This window comes from Drosophila virilis, unplaced genomic scaffold, assembly GCF_030788295.1.
Source record: "Drosophila virilis strain 15010-1051.87 unplaced genomic scaffold, Dvir_AGI_RSII-ME tig00000574, whole genome shotgun sequence".
NCBI lineage: Eukaryota > Metazoa > Arthropoda > Insecta > Diptera > Drosophilidae > Drosophila > Drosophila virilis.
Window position 1 is genome coordinate 203,260 of NW_027212813.1, and position 24,375 is coordinate 227,634.

Here is a 24,375-nt window from a genome sequence, read left to right on the forward strand (position 1 = left end):
AACAGGCAGAAGGAAGCTTCTCCGAACCCATAAAGTATATATATTCTCGTTCAGCGTCAACAGCCGAGTCCTTTTAGCCATGTCCGTCTGTCTCTGTCCGTCCGTATGTATGAACGCAAGGATCTTAGTATCTATAAGAGCTAGAGACTTGAAATTTTAGCTGTAGGTCCTCTTAGTACATGCGCGGATCGAGTTTGTTTTCGATAATCGATAACTTCATTTCCCCCAAGAAATCGATATAAATCGATGTCGAAATCCGGGTTTTTGAGTAAATAGGGTATATAAATTGACATGTTTACTCTAGAATAGTATGTTTATATCAAGTATAATCCATTGTATATCTACCGCCATCTTCCCGCTTCTACCAGATAGCTATAAATCAACCTTATAACTCAACTTCCATTGCCCACCAATTTAAGCTAGAATTTTAATGCAATTTACTTTTTGAGAATACAGAGATATTCTATGGTACATTAAGATGTACTGTAGATTATCGGTTAGGCAACACGTGGTTGCGGCACCAGCGCAAATTCAAAGTTTATCTGTGTACAAATGAACATCCTTACAGTCCTGTAGTGGCTGAAGATTGCGTTGAGAGGCGACTGTGCCTCTTATTGCTAGGGCTGGGCTCAGACAATAAGGCAAATTATTTAACGGCCTATTGCCGGAGTGAATATTTTTTTAAGCGATTTATTGGAAGAGCGCTGAATTCAAAACTAATTTCTTAATACACAGAATATATCACTTAAGCTAAGCCAAAACTCGCATCACGCCTCAATGTCATGGTCGGCAAGCCGACTCAGCAAAATCTTAGGCAATAACGGAAACTCTTGCAGCAAAACAAAAGTGTCCGGTTACCGCCGCTGACCATTGCAGCTATAGAGCAGATACAAAGTATGCAGTGTCGCAATTGCGAGGGCTGTTTCTTAACTTGTGAAGCACGCGATAGAGAGGGTTGATTATAAACCTTTGAAATATCCTTTATTAAGTGTTATGTGTTAACTACTCCCCCTTCAAGTATTAGGCCGGCGACGACTTCTCGTAACTGCTTCGCAGACTTCCTTGCGTCGATGATCCGCCAAAGAGTGAGGCCAATGCAGATTAAAGCACAGCATATGGCTCCAATGATGAATGCCACACGATAAGCTTGATCAATTCCGGCGTCTTTCTTGAATTGCTGTATCACCTCCAAATTACGTTCATTCAAACGATGAAGGTAAGGGAGGCTGAGGACATCTTGGCTGGCAGTGATTTTCAGCAAAGGAAAATGTATAGTGTTAATGGATTAAAGAACTTTTACGGACGCAACGGACATAACATCTCCTATGGGAGTGTTGGTTGGTTCCTCTAGCCAAATTGATTTAAAATCATAGTGGTCCAAAATGTTTGGGCTAACAATGTTAGCCTTCGCAAGAGTAATAGCAAGCATTAAATTTGCAACTCCATCATCAGCATTCTGTTTCTAGTCAGTAGTGTTTTAAATAAATGGCTAGTGTCAACTTGTGAATTTTTGGTTATCTTCAGAATTTTATTGACAGGGATTGTTAACTGGTTAGGCTGGTCTTGAACTCTAGTATTTATTTCTATTTGTCTATTGTTGGCATTTATTAGTTGCATTTCAGTGAACCTAGTCTGCTCTAAATCACCGGCATCGGGTGTACCCGCCACAACCTTCAGTATGGATCCTAGGAAATTTAAATTCCTGGCGATGAACCGTGTCCACACTTAGAAGTTTTTTCATGTGGGATAGCGGGAACATGTCAATTAATTTGATCGTTTCTTCCACCATTCGCACGTACTCTGAGAGGTTTTCCGAGTGCCTAACATAGGCGTATTCTTCCCATACCAAGATTTCGCCGTCGACGATGGGAATGTACTTGGCATGCGAGTAGTCGGTGACATGTGCCGAAGCCACTGATAAGGAAAGGAGTATTATGGATCCAAACCTGTGAAATGAAGTTGTTTTCTTTCTTTTTAGCTATTTTTTTGTTTTTCTTTTTAAAGAGGTTTGCCCACCACCAAAAATGTTTTATAAAAACTATGCGAAGTGGCTAAAAGTGAATTGAAAAACTATATCTAATTTATACGAGTTTGCCTAGTGGCTTAAAAAACGGTGTAAAAAAACAAGGGAGTCACATTAGGTTGTCCTTGTGTACCACCCTCCCTCTAATGAGGACCTCGGTCCCCAGGTCTGCTTCCACGGCCTTCTCATCACAAAAAGGTGTGAGTTTGTTTCCGAGCCGTCGGTTGGACTTGACCAAAACTTTGTCACTAGCGTCGAAGACCCTATTCTGCCGATTTGCGTTTCTGATTTTTTCTTGTATCTTTTCTTGTGCCTCATCTGGGTGCGCCTGAACCATATCGACTGGTCTCTGGTCGATGACCGAATGGATCGACTTATTGTACGCAGTTGTAGCCAGTAAAATGACTTCTACGGTGTCACTTATGCCTTTATCAAACTTTAGGCATCTGGCTAGTTCTAACAGAGTGCTGTGAAAGCGCTCACCTGTCCATTCGAGATGCTATGCAATGGTGGTGCACTTGAAATGCTGACCCCATAGTTGTTTGCGAGTATAGTCACGATGGTCTCTGGCTTTTGGAAAAAAATTCATTAGTTGCATTAAAGCTGGCTTCAGATCCACAATGGTTCTTGAAGGGACCGGTTGGACAATAGCAAACTTAGAGAACTTGTCGATGCACGTGAGAAATTATTTCCTGTCAGTGGAGAAAATGTCTATGTGTAACATCTCTCCTACATGTGAGGATCGGTGTCTGCACAAGCTCTTGTTTTTTGGGGTGTCTATCATATTTAGCCCTTGCACATGTTTTGCAATTTTGTATTTTTTGGCCATCTTTGGAAAGTAGAACTCCGAGAGTACCTGCTTAATGTTTTCCTGTGCAGACCTATGGGCCCTATTATGCTCGGCTGTGAGGATTTCCCTTCTTTCTCCAACCGCAAATACGTCCACTATGCGATTTTTGCAGTGCCAGAACTTTGTGGCCGGGTATCTTCGAACCAATGCATATTGTATCATTGGAAGCGAGTGTGAATTACAGTGGAGAGCATTTACGTATTTGGGTGAAACTACATCTTCTTGCTCGTCTAGAAGCGATTCGATGCAAGTGTAGCTGATCAAGGAGCGTTTCTTATTTCCAAACAGAATAAAACTTCGTTTTAAGGGAAACGCTCCTCTTCCAGCACTATTTGGTTTTGAAAACATTTCAAGGGTTTGTCGGTTATCTCAATCATTGCTGCGCAGGACTCAACTTTTTGTTCATTTACAGCGTTGAGCTGCTGTCTTGACAACGCATCCGCAACCAGATTGTCCTTGCCAGGTTTATAGACGATACGTTCATTAGACTCGTCAATGCGCGCTTTCCACCTTTTGATCTTCGCATTTGGATTGAATTCCGAAACTGCGAAGATCAAGGGTTGATGGTCAGTGAAGATATTAATGTCTTACACCCCATACAAATAGTGCCTTAACTTGGCAAGTGACCATACGATGGCCAATAACTCTCTCTCATTTGTTGCATAGTTAACCTCGCTGTCCTTCAATGTTCTTGAAATCATTGTTATAGGACGACCCTCCTGAGACAAAACTGAACCTATGCCGTGAGCCGAAGTATCAGTCATTAGATCGAATGGCTTCTTAAAATCGGGGTACCTGAGCATTACATTCTCGGATGACAAAATATCGCGCAACTTCTGAAACGCACTTTGCTGCACTTCAGAGAATTGAACTTTTATATTTCTAGACCTATGCTTACTGACTGTTCCATTTTCACCCTTCAAGATATTCGAGATGGGTCTTGCTATTGCGGCGAAGTCTCTAATGAAACATCTTTAATAACTTGCGAGGCTTCTGGATACTCCTGCATTGCCCTAACCTTTTCAGGATCCGTGGTGGTGCCAGTGCTGGTGACTATGAAACCAAGAAAGTTCACGCTTTTCTTAAAACGTGACTTTTCGACAGAGACCCTCATGTTTGCTTCGTGTAAGCTTTTTAGGACCGAATCCACGTGTTTAATGTGGGATTCCTCATCTTCTGAAAAGATGATTACGTCATCGACATAAACATAGCAAAATTTGCCAATCTGCTCTCGCAGTATGTCGTCGATGGTTCTTTGGAAGATGTTTGCTGCATTCTTTAATCCAAAGGAGAGTCTTTTGCACTCGTATTTCTCCCCGTTCACAGAGAAAGAGGTTTTTTCACGGTCACGTTCAGCGAGTATGATCTGGTGATAACCAGACATGAGGTCTAATGTTGAAAAGAATTTGGCTGTCCCCAAATTCCCCAATATCATTGATATATTTGGCATAGGGTTTTTCTCAGGCACGGATCTTTCGTTGAGTTTCAAAGTACATTACCATCCTCATTTTCCTATTGCGTGCTTCATCAGTGCCCTTCTTGTCTACTACCCATATAGGGTTATTGTAGGGAGAGACGGACTTTTGAATTATATCATTTTTTTAGCAGATCTTTGATTTCTTTATTAACGAAATCAGCTGCTCCCATTGGATATGGGTAAGGCTTGGCATAGATCGGTTGCTCATCTGTGGTCCTAATGGTAGCCACGACTGATGTGTTATACGGCAACGCCTCGTCTGGGTCTGCAAAGGCATTTTGTCTAGTCTTTAGCATTTTCAAAAAAGAACTTCTAGCTAATGGGGATGCCTCTGCACAGTCTACATTTGTGAAATTTACATTTTTGCACGTGTGGAAGGTGATTTGTGATCTCCGTACCCCACTTAAGTTTTCCTGAAGCTAGATAAAGAGAAGCAGCTGCCTGCTTTAGCAGGTCAAGGCCTACAATCCCATCAAAAGTTGACAAGTCCTGCAGAATAAAAAAGGTTGCCTTTAACCCAAACATTGAAACAAAGCATTTGTGTGTAATTTGTGTCTCGCTGTGAATGGAATGAATTTTGAAGGGAGACTCTACCGAGCGGACGTCTTTGAACCGTTCATGTGACCGAATGAATTTCTTGACCGCGCCCGACCGCCTGTGCGGTCAGATGCGGGGTGCTTCCTATTCGCGTAAGCAGGGGCCTGAATGGGCTGCAAGACCCTTGAGAAGGAAAGATCGACCTCAATGGGCACCGGTGCGCCATTATTATTGTGCTGCCTGCCTGTCAGTCTGCACTGGGGCCTTGCTTTGCTTGCTAAAGTGCGGATTCTTTGTACCGCTGGCTTGTGCGTCGGCTTGTTGCGAATGCCTCTCCTGTTGGTGATGCTTTTGCATGCGACTTGCGCTCTTTGTCTTCTAGAATTCTTGCGAAATTAGCCGCGAATGCGTACCTTTCATGATTTGACTCGACTTCTTGCGCGAGAGCTAGCGCTGAAGGCAAATCTCTGGGCTTTGCTGCAAAGAGCACATCTGTAAGACTGCGCTTGAGACCACACACGCAACGCATCGTCGCGGAATTTTTCACATAGGACTTTTTCTTAAGCCGGCTCATATGACATGTCAACTTTGTTAGTGAGAAGAGTGAGTTTCTTCTCTACCTCATCGTAATATTAAAGCAGGGACAGGCCACCATGCCTCAAGGTATCAAATTCCTGTTCAATGCCTGATAATGACAAGAACTGCCATTATGTGGTCTGAAGGTCTCGTAAGCGGCTAATGCTGCCTGCCTCCAAGATACATAAGATTCCTGTACTCCTGCAAACTCAGGTAAGCACTTGACGGCATCTAGCGGCTCGTCACAGCGAATGTCGTTTCTAATTCCTATAGTAGCATATGCTACTACTTGTGGGGCGGCAACGTTTGCTGCTGCTATTTGTTCAGCTAACTCATTAATTCTTTGAGTCAATGCTTACTCCCTCTGCTGGTTTGCAGCGGCCTGTTCGGCTAAAGCATTGCTGATAGCCATCTTTACTACTTCCCTAAGCTGATCTGGATCCATTTTACCTGATGGTGGGGGAACTGCAGGGAGAAGTCTTGTAGCCGGGACTCCGATGCGAATGTCACAGTCGGAATCTGAGTCGCTAGACTGCTTGCGAGGGTTTCTATATTGGCTGAACCATGAATGCGCAGGCCAGTGGCCGCGAAAAATAAAACGGGCCGTCAAAAGATGGGTCGGATTATGTCTCAGCTCTGAACCACGAGAACTGTATGTATTGTTATATCACAATTTTAGACACATAGAAAGTGACACAAAGTAATTTTATTAACGATCTGGATAATAAATTAATAAAATTCTCAATTCAGTCACTCTCACGTGTTCCAGAAACTTGGTTCTGATGATTATTATTTAAGAAAATTTTTTATATGATTCAATTAACACAACAAAATTTTCTTTATAAAATTGGTCACTCGCAGCTCCCGCGCTGCTGTCTAAATTGTTGTTGGTTGTTGCAGCTCCTGTGCTACTTGTTGTTGGTTGTGGAGTCCGACCACAAGTTGGGCAACAATTAACATCCTTCCAGTCCTGCTGTGGCTGAAGATTGGGTTAAAATGCGACTGTGCCTCTTATTGCCGGCCTCGGGCTCATACAATAAGACAAATTATTTAACGGCCAAGTGCGGAGTGAACAGCCGAGTCCTTTTAGCCAAGTCCGTCTGTCTCCGTCCGTCCGTATGTATGAACGCAAGGATCTTAGTATCTATAAGAGATAGAGACTTGAAATTTTAGCTGTAGGTCCTCTTAGTACATGCGCGGATCGAGTTTTTTTTCGATAATCGATAACTTCAGTTCCCCCAAGAAATCGATATAAATCGATGTCTAAATCCGGGTTTTTGAGTAAATAGGGTATATAAATTGACATGTTTACTCTAGAATAGTATGTTTATATCAAGTATAATCCATTGTATATCTACCGCCATCTTCCCGCTTCTACCAGATAGCTATAAATCAACCTTATAACTCAACTTCCATTGCCCACCAATTTAAGCTAGAATTTTAATGCAATTTACTTTTTGAGAATACAGAGATATTCTATGGTACATTAAGATGTACTGTAGATTATCGGTTAGGCAACACGTGGTTGCGGCACCAGCGCAAATTCAAAGTTTATCTGTATGCAAATGAACATCCTTACAGTCCTGTAGTGGCTGAAGATTGCGTTGAGAGGCGACTGTGCCTCTTATTGCTAGGCCTGGGCTCAGACAATAAGGCAAATTATTTAACGGCCTAGTGCCGGAGTGAATATTTTTTTAAGCGATTTATTTGAAGAGCGCTGAATTCAAAACTAATTTCTTAATACACAGAATATATCACTTAAGCTAAGCCAAAACTCGCATCACGCCTCAATGTCATGGTCGGCAAGCCGACTCAGCAAAATCTTAGGCAATAACGGAAACTCTTGCAGCAAAACAAAAGTGTCCGGTTACCGCCGCTGACCATTGCAGCTATAGAGCAGATACAAAGTATGCAGTGTCGCAATTGCGAGGGCTGTTTCTTAACTTGTGAAGCACGCGATAGAGAGGGTTGATTATAAACCTTTGAAATATCCTTTATTAAGTGTTATGTGTTAACTACTCCCCCTTCAAGTATTAGGCCGGCGACGACTTCTCGTAACTGCTTCGCAGACTTCCTTGCGTCGATGATCCGCCAAAGAGTGAGGCCAATGCAGATTAAAGCACAGCATATGGCTCCAATGATGAATGCCACACGATAAGCTTGATCAATTCCGGCGTCTTTCTTGAATTGCTCCAAATTACGTTCATTCAAACGATGAAGGTAAGGGAGGCTGAGGACATCTTGGCTGGCAGTGATTTTCAGCAAAGGAAAATGTATAGTGTTAATGGATTAAAGAACTTTTACGGACGCAACGGACATAACATCTCCTATGGGAGTGTTGGTTGGTTCCTCTAGCCAAATTGATTTAAAATCTTAGTGGTCCAAAATGTTTGGGCTAACAATGTTAGCCTTCGCAAGAATAATAGCAAGCATTAAATTTGCAACTCCATCATCAGCATTCTGTTTCTAGTCAGTAGTGTTTTAAATAAATGGCTAGTGTCAACTTGTGAATTTTTGGTTATCTTCAGAATTTTATTGACAGGGATTGTTAACTGGTTAGGCTGGTCTTGAACTCTAGTATTTATTTCTATTTGTCTATTGTTGGCATTTATTAGTTGCATTTCAGTGAACCTAGTCTGCTCTAAATCACCGGCATCGGGTGTACCCGCCACAACCTTCAGTATGGATCGTAGGAAATCTAAATTCCTGGCGACTCTATGGTGTGTGCCTAACGCCTCCAATAGGTCTTGTAGATGAACCGTGTCCACACTTAGAAGTTTTTTCATGTGGGATAGCGGGAACATGTCAATTAATTTGATCGTTTCTTCCACCATTCGCACGTACTCTGAGAGGTTTTCCGAGTGCCTAACATAGGCGTATTCTTCCCATACCAAGATTTCGCCGTCGACGATGGGAATGTACTTGGCATGCGAGTAGTCGGCGACATGTGCCGAAGCCACTGACAAGGAAAGGAGTATTATGGATCCAAACCTGTGAAATGAAGTTGTTTTCTTTCTTTTTAGCCATTTTTTTGTTTTTCTTTTTAAAGAGGTTTGCCCACCACCAAAAATGTTTTATAAAAACTATGCGAAGTGGCTAAAGGTGAATTGAAAAACTATATCTAATTTATACGAGTTTGCCTAGTGGCTTAAAAAACGGTGTAAAAAAACAAGGGAGTCACATTAGGTTGTCCTTGTGTACCACCCTCCCTCTAATGAGGACCTCGGTCCCCAGGTCTGCTTCCACGGCCTTCTTATCACAAAAAGGTGTGAGTTTGTTTTCGAGCCGTCGGTTGGACTTGACCAAAACTTTGTCACTAGCGTCGAAGACCCTATTCTGCCGATTTGCGTTTCTGATTTTTTCTTGTATCTTTTCTTGTGGCTCATCTGGGTGCGCCTGAACCATATCGACTGGTCTCTGGTCGATGACCGAATGGATCGACTTATTGTACGCAGTTGTAGCCAGTAAAATGACTTCTACGGTGTCACTTATGCTTTTATCGAACTTTAGGCATCTGGCTAGTTCTAACAGAGTGCTGTGAAAGCGCTCACCTGTCCATTCGAGATGCTATGCAATGGTGGTGCACTTGAAATGCTGACCCCATAGTTGTTTGCGAGTATAGTCACGATGGTCTCTGGCTTTTGGAAAAAAATTCATTAGTTGCATTAAAGCTGGCTTCAGATCCACAATGGTTCTTGAAGGGACCGGTTGGACAATAGCAAACTTAGAGAACTTGTCGATGCACGTGAGAAATTATTTCCTGTCAGTGGAGAAAATGTCTATGTGTAACATCTCTCCTACATGTGAGTGGATCGGTGTCTGCACAAGCTCTTGTTTTTGGGGTGTCTATCATATTTAGCCCTTGCACATGTTTTGCAATTTTGTATTTTTTGGCCATCTTTGGAAAGTAGAACTCCGAGAGTACCTGCTTAATGTTTTCCTGTGCAGACCTATGGGCCCTATTATGCTCGGCTGTGAGGATTTCCCTTCTTTCTCCAACCGCAAATACGTCCACTATGCGATTTTTGCAGTGCCAGAACTTTGTGGCCGGGTATCTTCGAACCAATGCATATTGTATCATTGGAAGCGAGTGTGAATTACAGTGGAGAGCATTTACGTATTTGGGTGAAACTACATCTTCTTGCTCGTCTAGAAGCGATTCGATGCAAGTATAGCTGATCAAGGATCGTTTCTTATTTCCAAACAGAATAAAACTTCGTTTTAAGGAGAAACGCGCCTCTTCCAGCACTATTTGGTTTTGAAAACATTTCAAGGGTTTGTCGGTTATCTCAATCATTGCTGCGCAGGACTCAACTTTTTGTTCATTTACAGCGTAGAGCTGCTGTCTTGACAACGCATCCGCAACCAGATTGTCCTTGCCAGGTTTATAGACGATACGTTCATTAGACTCGTCAATGCGCGCTTTCCACCTTTTGATCTTCGCATTTGGATTGAATTCCGAAACTGCGAAGATCAAGGGTTGATGGTCAGTGAAGATATTAATGTCTTACACCCCATACAAATAGTGCCTTAACTTGGCAAGTGACCATACGATGGCCAATAACTCTCTCTCATTTGTTGCATAGTTAACCTCGCTGTCCTTCAATGTTCTTGAAATCATTGTTATAGGACCACCCTCCTGAGACAAAACTGAACCTATGCCGTGAGCCGAAGTATCAGTCATTAGATCGAATGGCTTCTTAAAATCGGGGTACCTGAGCATTACATTCTCGGATGACAAAATATCGCGCAACTTCTGAAACGCCCTTTGCTGCACTTCAGAGAATTGAACCTTTATATTTCTAGACCTATGCTTACTGACTGTTCCATTTTCACCCTTCAAGATATTCGAGATGGGTCTTGCTATTGCGGCGAAGTCTCTAATGAAATATCTTTAATAACTTGCGAGGCTTCTGGATACTCCTGCATTGCCCTAACCTTTTCAGGATCCGTGGTGGTGCCAGTGCTGGTGACTATGAAACCAAGAAAGTTCACGCTTTTCTTAAAAAAACGTGACTTTTCGACGGAGACCCTCATGTTTGCTTCGTGTAAGCTTTTTAGGACCGAATCCACGTGTTTAATGTGGGATTCCTCATCTTCTGAAAAGATGATTACGTCATCGACATAAACATAGCAAAATTTGCCAATCTGCTCTCGCAGTATGTCGTCGATGGTTCTTTGGAAGATGCTTGCTGCATTCTTTAATCCAAAGGAGAGTCTTTTGCACTCGTATTTCCCCCCGTTCACAGAGAAAGAGGTTTTTTCACGGTCACGTTCAGCGAGTATGATCTGGTGATAACCAGACTTGAGGTCTATTGTTGAAAAGAATTTGGCTGTCCCCAAATTCCCCAATATCATTGATATATTTGGCATAGGGTATTTCTCAGGCACGGATCTTTCGTTGAGTTTACGAAAGTACATTACCATCCTCATTTTCCTATTGCGTGCTTCATCAGTGCCCTTCTCGTCTACTACCCATATAGGGTTATTGTAGGGAGAGACGGACTTTTGAATTATATCATTTTTTTAGCAGATCTTTGATTTCTTTATTAACGAAATCAGCTGCTCCCATTGGATATGGGTAAGGCTTGGCATAGATCGGTTGCTCATCTGTGGTCCTAATGGTAGCCACGACTGATGTGTTATACGGCAACGCCTCATCTGGGTCTGCAAAGGCATTTTGTCTAGTCTTTAGCATTTTCAAAAAAGAACTTCTAGCTAATGGGGATGCCTCTGCACAGTCTACATTTGTGAAATTTACATTTTTGCACGTGTGGAAGGTGATTTGTGATCTCCGTACCCCACTTAAGTTGTCCTGAAGCTAGATAAAGAAAAGCAGCTGCCTGCTTTAGCAGGTCAAGGATTACAATCCCATCAAAAGTTGACAAGTCCTGCAGAATAAGAAAGGTTGCCTTTAACCCAAACATTGAAACAAAGCATGTGTGTGTAATTTGTGTCTAGGTATTATCGCTAGGCGATTTATTATCGCATCTGCGGGGCCCCTTATCTTGCTTCTTATGATGTTAACAGCCTGATAATGACGAGAACTGCCATTATGTGGTCTGAAGGTCTCGTAAGCGGCTAATGCTGCCTGCCTCCAAGATACATAAGATTCCTGTACTCCTGCAAACTCAGGTAAGCACTTGCCGGCTTCTAGCGGCTCGTCACAGCGAATGTCGTTTCTAATTCCTATAGTAGCATATGCTACTACTTGTGGGGCGGCAACGTTTGCTGCTGCTATTTGTTCAGCTAACTGATTAATTCTTTGAGTCAATGCTTACTCCCTCTGCTGGTTTGCAGCGGCCTGTTCGGCTAAAGCATTGCTGATAGCCATCTTTACTACTTCCCTAAGCTGATCTGGATCCATTTTACCTGATGGTGGGGGAACTGCAGGGAGAAGTCTTGTAGCCGGGACTCTGATGCGAATGTCACAGTCGGAATCTGAGTCGCTAGACTGCTTGCGAGGGTTTCTATATTGGCTGAACTATGAATGCGCAGGCCAGTGGCCGCGAAAAATAAAACGGGCCGTCAAAAGATGGGTCGGATTATGTCTCAACTCTGAACCACGAGAACTGTATATCACAATTTTAGACACATAGAAAGTGACACAAAGTAATTTTATTAACGATCTGGATGATAAATTGTTTCAACTAAAATTCTCAAAGCAGTCACTCTCACGTGTTTCTGATGATTATTATTTAAGAAAATTTTTTATATGATTCAATTAACACAACAAAATTTTCTTTATAAAATTGGTCACTCGCAGCTCCCGCGCTGCTGTCTAAATTGTTGTTGGTTGTTGCAGCTCCTGTGCTACTTGTTGTTGGTTGTGGAGTCCGACCACAAGTTGGGCAACAATTAACATCCTTCCAGTCCTGTTGTGGCTGAAGATTGGGTTAACAGGCGACAGTGCCTCTTATTGCCGGCCTCGGGCGCAGACAATAAGACAAATTATTAAACGGCCAATTGCGGAGTGAATATTTATTTAAGCGACTTATTGGAAGAGCGCTGAGTTCAAAACTAATTTCTTAATACACAGAATATTTATATATATATATATGGTCGGCAAGCCGACTCAGCAAAATCTTAGGCAATAACGGAAACTCTTGCAGCAAAACAAAAGTGTCCGGTTACCGTCGCTGACCATTGCAGCAATAAGGCGCTGATACAAAATATGCAGTGTCGCAATTGCGAGGGCTGTTTCTTAACTTATGAAGCACGCGATAGCGAGGGTTGCTTATAAACTTGTTAACTTGCATGTACACACACACATTTATCCACGTCTGCTTCGTATTTATAAACAGCAATATAATGGATATTGTATTGTTTTCTCTATTACTAAGTTGATTGGTTTTCTTCCAACTAATACTCGATTATTAGTGTGGTTGTTGACTGGAGACGGTGGCAAGTACTGAGGTTAGTTTTTTTATACCCTGAACCCATTAAAAAAAAAAAAATAGGGTATATTGTATTTGTGGAAATTGTATATGTATATAACAGGCAGAAGGAAGCTTCTCCGATCCCATTAGGTATATATATTCTTGTTCAGCGTCAACAGACGAGTCCTTTTAGCCATGTCCGCCTGTCCGTCCGTATGTATGAACGCAAGTATCTTAGTATCTATAAGAGGTAGAGACTTGAAATTTTTGCTGTAGGTCCTCCTAGTACATACGCGGATTGAGTTTGTTTTCGATAATCGATAACTTCATTTCCCCCAAGCCATCGATATAAATCGATGTCGAAATCCGGTTTATTAAGAAAATAGGGTAAATAATAAGAGCTAGATCCACCAAAATTGACATGTTTACTCTCGAATAGTATGTATATATCAAGTATAATTCATTGTATACCTATCACCATCTTCCCGCTTCTACCAGGAAGCTATATGTGAAGTTAATAACCCAACTTCCATTGCCCACTAATTTTAGCTAGAATTTGAATACAATTTACTTTTTGAGCTAGAGACTTGAAATTTTTGCTGTAGGTCCTTTAAGCACCAGCGCAAATTTGAACAATCTTTGTATGCAAGTACATGTACAACAGCAATATAATTGCGATTGTATTGTTTTCTGCATTAGCAAGTTAATTGGTTTTCTTCTCACTAATACTCGATTATTAGTGTGGTTGTTGAGTGGAGGCGGTGGCAAGTGGTACGGTTAGTTGCGAGCTCGAAGGGATCTTTTTCTTGTATACCCTGAATGCATTAAAAATAGATAAAAAAGGTATTTTGTATTTGTGGAAATTGTATATGTATATATCAGGTAGAAGGAAGCTTTTCCTCTCCCATGAAGTATATATATTCTAGTTCAGCATCAACAGCCGAGTCATTTTAGCCATGTCCGTCTCTCTCCGTCCGTCCGTATGTATGAACGCAAGGATCCTAGTATCTATAAGAGCTGGGGACTTAAAATTTTAGATGTATGTCAACTTACTACATGCGGAGATCGAGTTTGTTTGAGATAATCGATAACAACATTGCCCCCAAGCAATCAATATAAATCGATGTCGAAATCCGGTTTTTTGAGTAAATAGTGTAAATAATAAGAGCTAGATCCACCAAAATTGACGTGTTTACTCTAGAATAGTAGGTATATATCAAGTATAATTCATTGTATACCTATCGCCATCTTCCCGCTTCTACCAGATAGCTATAAATGAAGTGAATGACACAACTTCCATTGCCAACCAATTTAAGCTAGAATTTTAATACAATTTACTTTTTGAGAACACAGAGATATTCTATGGTACATTTAGATATACTGTAGAAAATTTCATGAAGATCGGTTAAGAAACACGTGTTTGCGGCACCAATGCAAATTCGAAGAATATCTGTATGTATCATGTACACACACACATTAATCCACGTCTGCTTCGTATTTATCAACAGCAATATAATTGCGATTGTATTGTTTTCTGTATTACTGAATTAATTGAAATTAATTAATTTTTTCCTCACTAATACTCGATTATTAATGTGGTTGTTTAATGGAGGCGGTGGCAAGGCTGCGGTTAGTTGCAAGCTCGAACCCTGCGAAGGGAACTTATTTTTTTATATCCTGAACCCAGTCGCCCAAATTTACGCACCCATTGATAAAAATATCTCTGCCTCACAATAAACCCCTGTTCAGCTCATTCACACACATTTGTGAGTGTGTAGAGCTCGAAATTCACAAATGCCAAAAACTTCAAATTTTGTCAAATTTGCATTGGGTGGGCAGGCAGGCAACCAACAGGCACACAAGCGCATTAATGCTTCCATCCATACAGAAAAGTGTGTTAGTGTGCATGGTTGGCCGACCCAAAAAGTTATCATGCACACATGCCAGCGATCAGGTACCCTCACCCCTACAAGCATGGAAAATAGCAATATTGCACATGAACAGGCCAAACCCTTTAACAATTTCACACAACTGCTTACTTGAAAGAGTGTGCATCAATATTTTGACTTTTCTTAAATTCTTCGACAAGCCGACGATGAATTACCCTTGCAGAAATACGACTTAGATATTTTTCCCTACAGTAAATAGAAAATAAATTTAAATATTTCATTTAGGTCAATTAATTGTGTATTAAATAAAATAAGATCAAATTCTTCTCATCATGCCTGACTGGACAACGAAATACATGATAGAGCATTTAAATGTGACTGCCTATCGCTATCACAGGCACAAAAGGCACACAATTGAAGAAAAAACAAACAACAAACGCCGCGATCTACTGGTGCGCACATCCACACAACACAAACATAAGAATGTTTGTAGATCTCGGGGAGGGAGAAAGAGATGGACGCAAGTGCGCAAAGCAATGAGTGAGGCACATGCATACACACATATATTTTTGGGCTGTAAAGTTTTAAAAATGGCATACATACATATTTTAAGAAAATGCATCAGCCGCGATGTTGTGCTTCATACTGAACGTTCGGATTTTGAGGCCGGCGTTCGGCTGCCACTCTCAGCAGTCTTACTCTGTCTGGGCACACTAAAATGGTCGCAGGTACCATTGGGGTCGCCTCGTTTCAATTTTTCCTGTTTCGATTAAAAGTGCCATTTCGTATGTCTATACATTGTATGGTTAGTGCTCGAGCCCTGCAAAGGGAACTTATTTTTTTATACCCTGAACTCATTGAAAATAGATAAAAAAGGGTTCATTGTATTTGTGAAAATTGTAAATGTTATATAACAGGCCGAAGGAAGTTTCTTCGGCCCCATAAAGTATAGATATTCTTATTCAGCGTCAATAGTCGAGTCCTTTTAGCCATGTCCGTCTGTCTATCCGTCTGTCCATATGTATGAACGCAACGATCTTAGTATCTATAGGAGCTAGAGACTTGAAATTTTAGCTGTAGGTCCTCTTAGTACATGCGCAGATCGAGTTTGTTTTCGATAATTGATAACTTCCTTTCCTCCAAAGAATCGATACAAATCGATATCGAATTTCGGATTTTTGAGTAAATGGGGTAAATAATAAGAGCTGGATCCACCAAATTTGACATGTTTACTCTAGAATAGCATAGATATATCAAGTATAAATTATTGTATGTCTACCGCCATCTTCCCGCATGTACCTGATAGCTATAAAACAACTTAATAACCCAACTTCCATTGCCCGCCAATTTAAGCTAGAACTTTAATGCAATTTACTTTTAGAGAATACAGAGATATTCTATGGTACATTAAGATATACTGTAGAAGATCGGTTAAGAAACACGTGGTTGCGCACCACCCCAAGTTCGCAGTATAACTGTATGCATGTACACACACACAATCTTCCACATCTGCTTTGTATTTATCAACAGCCATATAATTGCGATTGTATTGTTTTCTGTATTAGTAAGTTAATTGGTTTTCTTCTCACTAATACTCTATTATTAATGTGGATGTTGAATGGAGGCGGTGCTACGGTTAGTTGTAAGCTCGAACCCTGCGAAGGGAACTTATTTTTTTTATACCCTGAACCCATTGAAAATAGATAAAAAGGGTATTTTGTATTTGTGGAAATTGTAAATGTATATAACAGGCAGAAGGAAGCTTCTCCGATCCCATAAAGTATATATATTCTTGTTCAGCGTCAACAGCCGAGTCATTTTAGCTATGTCCGTCTGTCTCCGTCCGTCCGTATGTATGAACGCAAGGATCTTAGTATCTATACAAGCTAGAAACTTGAAATTTTAGCTGAAGGTCCTCTTAGTACATGCGCAGATCGAGTTTGTTTGAGATAATCGATAACAACATTGCCCCCAAGCATTCAATATAAATCGATGTAGAAATCCGGTTTTTTGAGTAAATAGGGTAAATAATAAGAGCTAGATCCACCAAAATTGACGTGTTTACTCTAGAATAGTAGGTATATATCAAGTATAATTCATTGTATACCTATCGCCATCTTCCCGCTTCTACCAGATAGCTATAAATTAAGTGAATAACCCAACTTCCATTGCCAGCCAATTTAAGCTAGAATTTTAATACAATTTATTTTTTGGGAATACAGAGATATTCTATGGTACATTAAGATATACTGTAGAAAATTTCATGAAGATCGGTTAAGAAACACGTGGTTGCGGCACCCGTGCAAATTCAAAGTATATCGGTATATCATCCACGTGTGCTTTGTATTTATCAACAGCAATATAATTGCGATTATATTGTTTTCTGTATTACTAAGTTAATTGGTTTTCTTCTCACTAATAGTCGATTATTAATGTGGGTGTTAAATGGAGGCGGTGGCAAGTGGTACGGTTAGTTGCAAGCTCGATCCCTGCGAAGGGAACTTCTTTTTTTATCGCCTGAACCGATTCAAAATAGATAAAAAGGATACATTGTTTTTGTGGAAATTGTAATGTCTATAACAGGCAGAAGGAAGTTTCTCCGATCCCATAAAGTATATATATTCTTGTTCAGTATCAACAGCCGAGGATGTCTGTATGTCCGTCCGTATGTACGAACGCAAGGATCTTAGTAACTTTAAGAGATATAGATTTGAAATTTGAGCTGTAAATCTTCTTAGGACATGCGCAGATCGAGTTTGTTTTCGATAATCGATAACTTCCTTTCCTGCAAGCAATCGATACAACTCGATATCGAAGTCCGGTTTTTTCAGTAAATAGGGTAAATAATTAGAGCAAGATCCACCAAAGCTGACATCTTTACTCTAGAATAGTATGTATATATCAAGTATAATTCATTGTATACCTATCGCCATCTTCCCGCTTCTACGAGATAGCTATAAATGAAGTTAATAACCCAACTTCCATTGCCCACTCATTTAAGCTCAAATTTTAATGCAATTTACTTTTTAAGAATACGGAGATATTCTATGGTACTGTGTAGATACAAGCCTTTTTGCAACTAATTAATTAGCTCTGCTTTGTGTGCAAAGAAATTCGATGTTTTATATTTTGTTTCAAATGTATTTATTTACCGCACAGGGCACTTATTATGGTTTACGAAATGTTATAATAGTGCTCGGCAGTCAACTCGAATTAGCTGTGCCTTGCTTGCGATCAAACGAAAAACTAATCAACGATATGCAAAACGAACGGAATTGAGCTCCGCTCAGAACGATGGGCAGCGGGCGTCAATGAAGGAGGCAAAGGGCCGATGAAGAGAGTAGACAGCAACCTACAAAGAGCAAACATCATTTGCTCTTAAGCTGTATTTATGATTATTGTCCTCTGCACGCAGCCGTCGTTGTTATCTCTACCGGTCACTTGACCAAACATCCTCCCCCCGTTGGAAGGCCTTTTAACATCATCCTGTTTTGGCAGCAAACACAGCTTTCGTACGGCTCTGCGTAAGACTCCAGTCGCAGTCTGAAGCACTGCAATTCTAGATACCCCATCAGATCCCGAGATCAGCTCTAGAACTCTAGCTCTGGCCACTTCAGCGGCGGTAGGTTCTCATCCTTTACAAGGACGACATCGTTGATGGACAGTCCTGGCTGAGTGCGCCATTTGAAGCGCTGTTGAAGAAGCGTTAAATATTCTTCGCGCCAACGGGCCCAAAATACTTGTTGGAGGTATGTGACGCGCTGAAAATATCTAAGCCGATTGAAATTAAGCTTCCTTAGATCAGGCTCAATGTATGACGAAGATGGCGCTGTACCCAGAACGTGTGCGGGTGTCAAGACCTCAAGATCATCGGGATGCTCTGAAAGTGGAAGTAATGGACGAGAATTAATAATTGCCGTTATGTGGAAGACGAGCGTGCGCAGCGAATCGAAGTCCAAGATGGAAGGGCCGACAGAGCGATAAAAATGGTGCTTCGCAGTCTTCACAGCGGCTTCCCATAGCCCGCCAAAGTGTGGAGAGCGAGGAGGGATGAACGACCATTCAATTGAATCGGATAGGCAAAACTCGTGAACAGCTTTGACATGCTGGTCACTCAGGAACAGGCGGCTCAGATATGCCAGCTCATTCTTAACGCCTACGAAGTTTGTCGAATTGTCGGACCAGATTCTTGAAAGTCGAGTGCGAGTTAGGATGAACCGTTTTAGGGTGTTTAGAAACGATATTGTTGACAAATCCTTTACAAGTTCTAAGTGTACTGCCTTTGTAGCGAAGCATATGAACAGGCTAATGTAGCATTTCACGGGAAGCCTGTTGCGGACTTCGCTTTTGTAGAAGAATGGTCCACAGTAATCAACGCCAGTGACCATAAAAGGATACGATGTGTCGAGACGATCAGCTGGTAGATCTGTCATTATATGCTCTGCCAATCGTGGCTTGGCACGAAAACAGATTGTGCATTTGGCAATGGAGCCAAATGGGCCAGTATTGGAGCCGAATCGAAGCCAATACGGCGCGAAGTCCAGCATGTAAATTCCGTTTATGAGAGTGGATTATTATTGCTCGGGTCACAGCATGCTGGCGAGGCAATATAATCGGATGTCGCGCTGAGAAGTCCAACGACGAATTTTTCTGCCGTCCACCGATGCGGAGTAAGCCAAAGTCGTCAAGGAATGGCGCGAGAGAAGCCATTGAGCTAGACCGTTTGACGGGCCTTCCTTCCATCAGTGCCTGGTAGTAGAGTTGATAAACTTGCAGCCAATTGACAGAACAAGTAGCGCTGCAGTTTCGAGTAATACATTATGTCGGAGTTCTGGCAAGGATTCGACAGGTACACAGGAATCAGGCCACTCTTCCTTTTCCTTTCTGAGAAAGCTCGGGCCATGGGCCCATAACGGGGACCTGAAAAGCTCACTGGGCAGCGCTCGTCGTGAAATTATATCCGCCGGGCTTAATTCATTGGGAATATGATGCCATTCCATGCCAGTGGTGAGCTCTTGGATGGCTGCGACCCGATTGGCAACGAAAATATTGAATTTGGAAGCATCATTGCGAGTCCAAGCCAAAACTACAGCAGAGTCTGAGCAACAGTAATAACGACAGTTAAACACTTTCAGTTGGCAGATTTCGCTGAGAAGTTCAGCCAATAATGCAGCTCCGCAGACTTCCAGCTTTGGTACAGTGATGGTTTTCGCAGGCGCGACACGCGACTTGGAACACAAGAGACGTACGTTTGTGTTGCCATGGCACCTTGAAACTGTATAGACGCATGCTCGACAAGCGCTTAGCTGTGCTGTCTGATGAGAGTGCACGACGGGGATACTGGAATTGCTGAGTCTGCTTAAAATCAGCGCAGAAGTTGACCCAGGCTGTGCTTAAGTGTACAGGCAAGCTCTCATCCCAGTCTAGTTTTTCTCTCCAGAGATCCTGCATAAAAATTTGAGATTTTGTTATTACAGGCTCAACAAGACCAAGGAGGTCGTAAAAACGTGTAATTAAGGACAGGATTGATCGTTTTGTCAGTGTCGAGGGTAGCCTCAGTGGAGAAAAAGAAAAAAGAAAACAGTCTGAGGCGGGATCCCAAACGAGGCCTAACGTATTCATGATATCGCTGCCATCGTTGAACTTAAGCAGCGATTCTCTATCCTCTTCCGATATGCTTTGGAGTACAGTAGCGTCGCTAGAACACCATTTTCGCAGCTAAAAGTTGCCCTTGGCGAATAGTCCAGACGTTTGCTTCAATATCTCGACTGCTTCTTGAACACAGATACCACCAAAGATGAGATCATCCACGTAGAAATCCCTTTTAATAATGTCAGCGCCAATAGGAAATGCCTGCTGCTCATCCATGGCCAGTTGGTGCATAGCCCGCACTGAGAGAAACGATGCTGGTTTTGTGCCGTAGGTGACAGTGTCTAATTTGTAAGTCTGTATCTTCTGATGCTGAGAATCACGCCACAGGATACATTGAAGATAGCTGTCTGCTGGTTCGACTCGTACGCATCGATACATTTTGCATATGTCGCCTGTAAGTATCGAAACAGTTTCGGTTGGATGGTAGGACCTGCCATCAGTGCATCATTCAGCGAGTGTCCAGAGGTAGTAGGTGCTGATCCCTCAAACACGACCCTTAGCTTGGTTGTAGTACTATCCTCCTTCAGCACGCTGTGAGTGGCAGATAGTATTTGCATTGGCCCAATGCAGCTAAGCTAACAAGTGACATATGATTTAAGTCAAGATATTCCTTGATAAATGCTGCATACTGGGTTCTCAAAGTTGGGTTGCGGTCTAGTTCCCTTTCTAAATTAAGAAATCGGCGAAGCGCATGTTGATTGGAGTCACCCAGCTGATCCAGGCTTAGTCGAAGCGGTAAGCGAACTGAATACTCGCCAGTCGGCAGACGCTTAAAATTGGCCTGAAAGTGTGCCTCGCAGTCACGCTCCTCCCTGTTCGGGGATGACTCAGGCTCGGTGCAAGATTCCAGCTCCCAAAACCGACGGATTAATTCGTCAATCTGTGCATTCGTCTGCAGATGCGAGTCTACCAGCAGATCTGGATTCATCACAAATCGCCTAGCCACGAGCGATGATTTTCCTGCATATGCAGCACCTCCAGTCGCGACCCAACCAAAGCGAGTCTTTTGCAGTATCAGCAGTCCAGCAGCTGGTTTGATCTGGCCAACGCAAAGCAGATCGAAAAACAGACTGGCTCCGATCAACATTACGATTTGCTGAGATTTGAAGAATTCAGGATCAGCTAGTTGTATGTTTGACGGAATGTTCCATGATGCAGGGTCGAGAGTGAAGCCAGGCTGATTATCGGTGATGGATGGTGCAATCAATGTCGGGATGCATGTGGAGTATTCAGACACTCGAGATTGGACATTGATGTTTACCGAAAAACCATCTGACGAAAACGCTGCATCACCAATGCCAGAGACGACTGCTGTGGAATTGAATTTGCGCAGCTGGAGCTGATGAGCAAGACGAGAGGTGATGATGTGCAATTGCGACCCAGAGTCGAGCAACGCACGGCAGGGCACCAAAGAGCCAGCGGGATTTTTAAAATTGTTGACGGCAGTGGCAAGTAGGATGACATCATGCTTAAGATGCTGGTCGATGGAGAGTGTCGACGATGAAGTTTCCGCCAGGATGTTTTGAGATGACGTATGAGTTTCTGCTTCTTGAACATTGTGTGAGCTAGAAGCAACGCTGTGACTGCTTGTGTTGCCAAGATGCAACAGGCTATGATGTTTGCTTCCACAGACTTTGCAAGTACTGGAACCGCAGACTCTCAGCTGATGTCCCCTTTGCAGGCAATTAAGCCACAGCGCAAGCCGTTTAGCTTCATGAAGGCGCAGCGAGGGCGATAATTTTGCGAATTGCAAACATTGCATAAGTTTTGGGTAAAAGGAGTGGCCTGCGGCTTCACAAAATACACATGCATATGTTCCATTCTTAATCACCACAAACGTTCTTCTACTATTGTTGTTCTGGCCCACCTGGGAGCCAGGCGTGTTCATTGCCGTCGCATGATCCGCATTTTCCAGCCTTTGACAACGCTGCTCAATGAAAGCTGTAAGCCGCTCACATGATGGTATGACGTCCAATGGCGCATCATCCTCCCAGCTAGCTTCCGTGGCGCTATCTAGCTTTTGCAGCAGTGTGTGTACTATGATGCAGCCGGCGATCTGCCCATCGATTTTAACGCACGTAAATGAGAGTTTCACGCAGTTGTTTCGTCGCATCCTTATCCACCTTTCTTAAACTCAAAATTTATGCAATATGTGCCTGAAAAAATACGCTTCTTATTAAAACGCTTATCAAGCAGTTCTAGAGCGGCAGCATAATTAGCGTTTGACATTTCTAACGAGCGAATTGTATCCAGCGGGCGTCAATGAAGGAGGCAAAGGGCCGATGAAGAGAGTAGACAGCAACCTACAAAGAGCAAACATCATTTGCTCTTAAGCTGTATTTATGATTATTGTCTTTTGCTGTTACTGCACGCAGCCGTCGCTGTTATCTCTACCGGTCACTTGTTTCATGAAGATCTGTTAAGAAACACGTGTTTGCGGCACAAGCGCAAATTCGAAGAATTTCTGTATGCATGTACACACACACATTAATCCACGTCTGTTTCGTATTTATCAACAGCAATAGAATTGCGATTGTATTGTTTTCTGTATTACTAAGGTAATTGGTTTTCTTCTCACTAATACTCGATTATTAATGTGGTTGTTGAATGGAGGCGGTGGCGAGTGCTGCGCTTATTTGGGAGGGAACTTATTTATTTTATACCCTGAACCCATTGAAATTAGATAAAAAGGGAATATTGAATTTGTGCAAAATGAAAATGTATATTACAGGCAGAAGGAATTTCTCCGACCTTATAAAATATATATATTCTTGATCAGCATCAACAGCCGAGTCAATATAGCCATATACGTTTGTCTGTCCGTCCGTCCGTATATATGAACGCAAGGATCTTAGTATCTATAGGAGCTAGAGACTTAAAATCTTAGCTGTAGGCCCTCTTAGTACATGCGCAGATCGAGTTTGTTTCCGATAATCGATAACTCCCTTTCCGCCAAGCAATCGATACAAATCGATATCGATATCCTGTTTTTTGAGTAAAAGGGGTGAATTATAACAGCTAGAAACACCAAAATTGACATGTTAACTATAGAATAGTATGTCTATATCAAGTATAATTCATTGTATACCTATCGCCATCTTCTCGCTTCTACCTGATAGCTATAAATGAAGTTAATAACCCAACTTCCATTGCCCACTCATTTAAGCTAGAACACTAATGCAATATACTTTTTGAGAATGCACATATATTCTATGGTATATTAAGATATACTATAGAAAAGTTTATGAAGATCGGTTAAGAAACACGTGTTTGCGGCACCAGCGCAAATTCGAAGAATATCTGTGTGCATGTACACACACACATTAATCCACGTTTGCTTCGTATTTATCAACAGCCATATAATTGCGATTGTATTGTTTTCTGTATTAGTAAGTTAATTGGTTTTCTTCTCACTAATACTCTATTATTAATGTGGATGTTGAATGGAGGCGGTGCTACGGTTAGTTGTAAGCTCGAACCCTGCGAAGGGAACTTATTTTTTTTATACCCTGAACCCATTGAAAATAGATAAAAAGGGTATTTTGTATTTGTGGAAATTGTAAATGTATATAACAGGCAGAAGGAAGCTTCTCCGATCCCATAAAGTATATATATTCTGTTCAGCGTCAACAGCCGAGTCCTTTTAGCCATGTCCGTCTGTCTCCGTCCGTCCGTATGTATGAACGCAAGGATCTTAGTATCTATAAAAGCTAGAGACTTGAAATGTTAGCTGAAGGTCCTCTTAGTACATGCGCAGATCGAGTTTATTTTCGATAATCCATAACTTCATTTCCCCCAAGCAGTAGATATAAATCGAAGTCGAAATCCGGTTTTTTGAGTAAATAGGGCAAATAGTGTGAGCTAGATCCACCAAAATTAACATGTCCGCTTCTACCAGATAGCTATAAATGAAGTTAATAACCCAACTTCCATTGCCCACCAATTTAAGCTAGAATTTTAATGCAATTTACTTTTTGAGAATACAGAGATAT

The 24,375-nt window shown here is 41.8% G+C and overlaps 2 protein-coding genes across 2 annotated transcripts; both read right to left on the minus strand.

Annotated features, from left to right (window-relative positions):
• Positions 1–18,321: 18,321 nt before the first annotated feature.
• Positions 18,322–19,278, minus strand: LOC138911480 (uncharacterized). The gene has a single exon (XM_070210782.1). It carries the CDS (start codon positions 19,276–19,278, stop codon positions 18,322–18,324), a length of 957 nt encoding a protein of 318 aa, XP_070066883.1.
• Positions 19,279–20,449: 1,171 nt separating this feature from the next.
• On the minus strand, positions 20,450–22,496 carry LOC138911481 (uncharacterized). Its single transcript, XM_070210783.1, has 3 exons — positions 21,013–22,496; positions 20,814–20,914; positions 20,450–20,730 (listed from the first exon to the last, which is right to left on the minus strand). Exons 1-3 carry the CDS (start codon positions 22,494–22,496, stop codon positions 20,450–20,452), a joined length of 1,866 nt encoding a protein of 621 aa, XP_070066884.1.
• Between the last annotated feature and the right edge of the window lie 1,879 nt (positions 22,497–24,375).

Bases quoted from the DNA above. Each gene is read 5' to 3' on its own strand.
- LOC138911481 (XM_070210783.1), bottom strand. From the start codon at position 22,496: ATGCGACGAAACAACTGCGTGAAACTCTCATTTACGTGCGTTAAAATC. The intron at 20,915-21,012 runs GTATGCAGCATT...TGCCACTCACAG, and splicing joins AACCCAACTTTGAGAACCCA to CGTGCTGAAGGAGGATAGTA. The intron at 20,731-20,813 runs GTCCTACCATCC...TCGAACCAGCAG, and splicing joins GAATGATGCACTGATGGCAG to ACAGCTATCTTCAATGTATC.
- LOC138911480 (XM_070210782.1), bottom strand. From the start codon at position 19,278: ATGCTGGACTTCGCGCCGTATTGGCTTCGATTCGGCTCCAATACTGGC.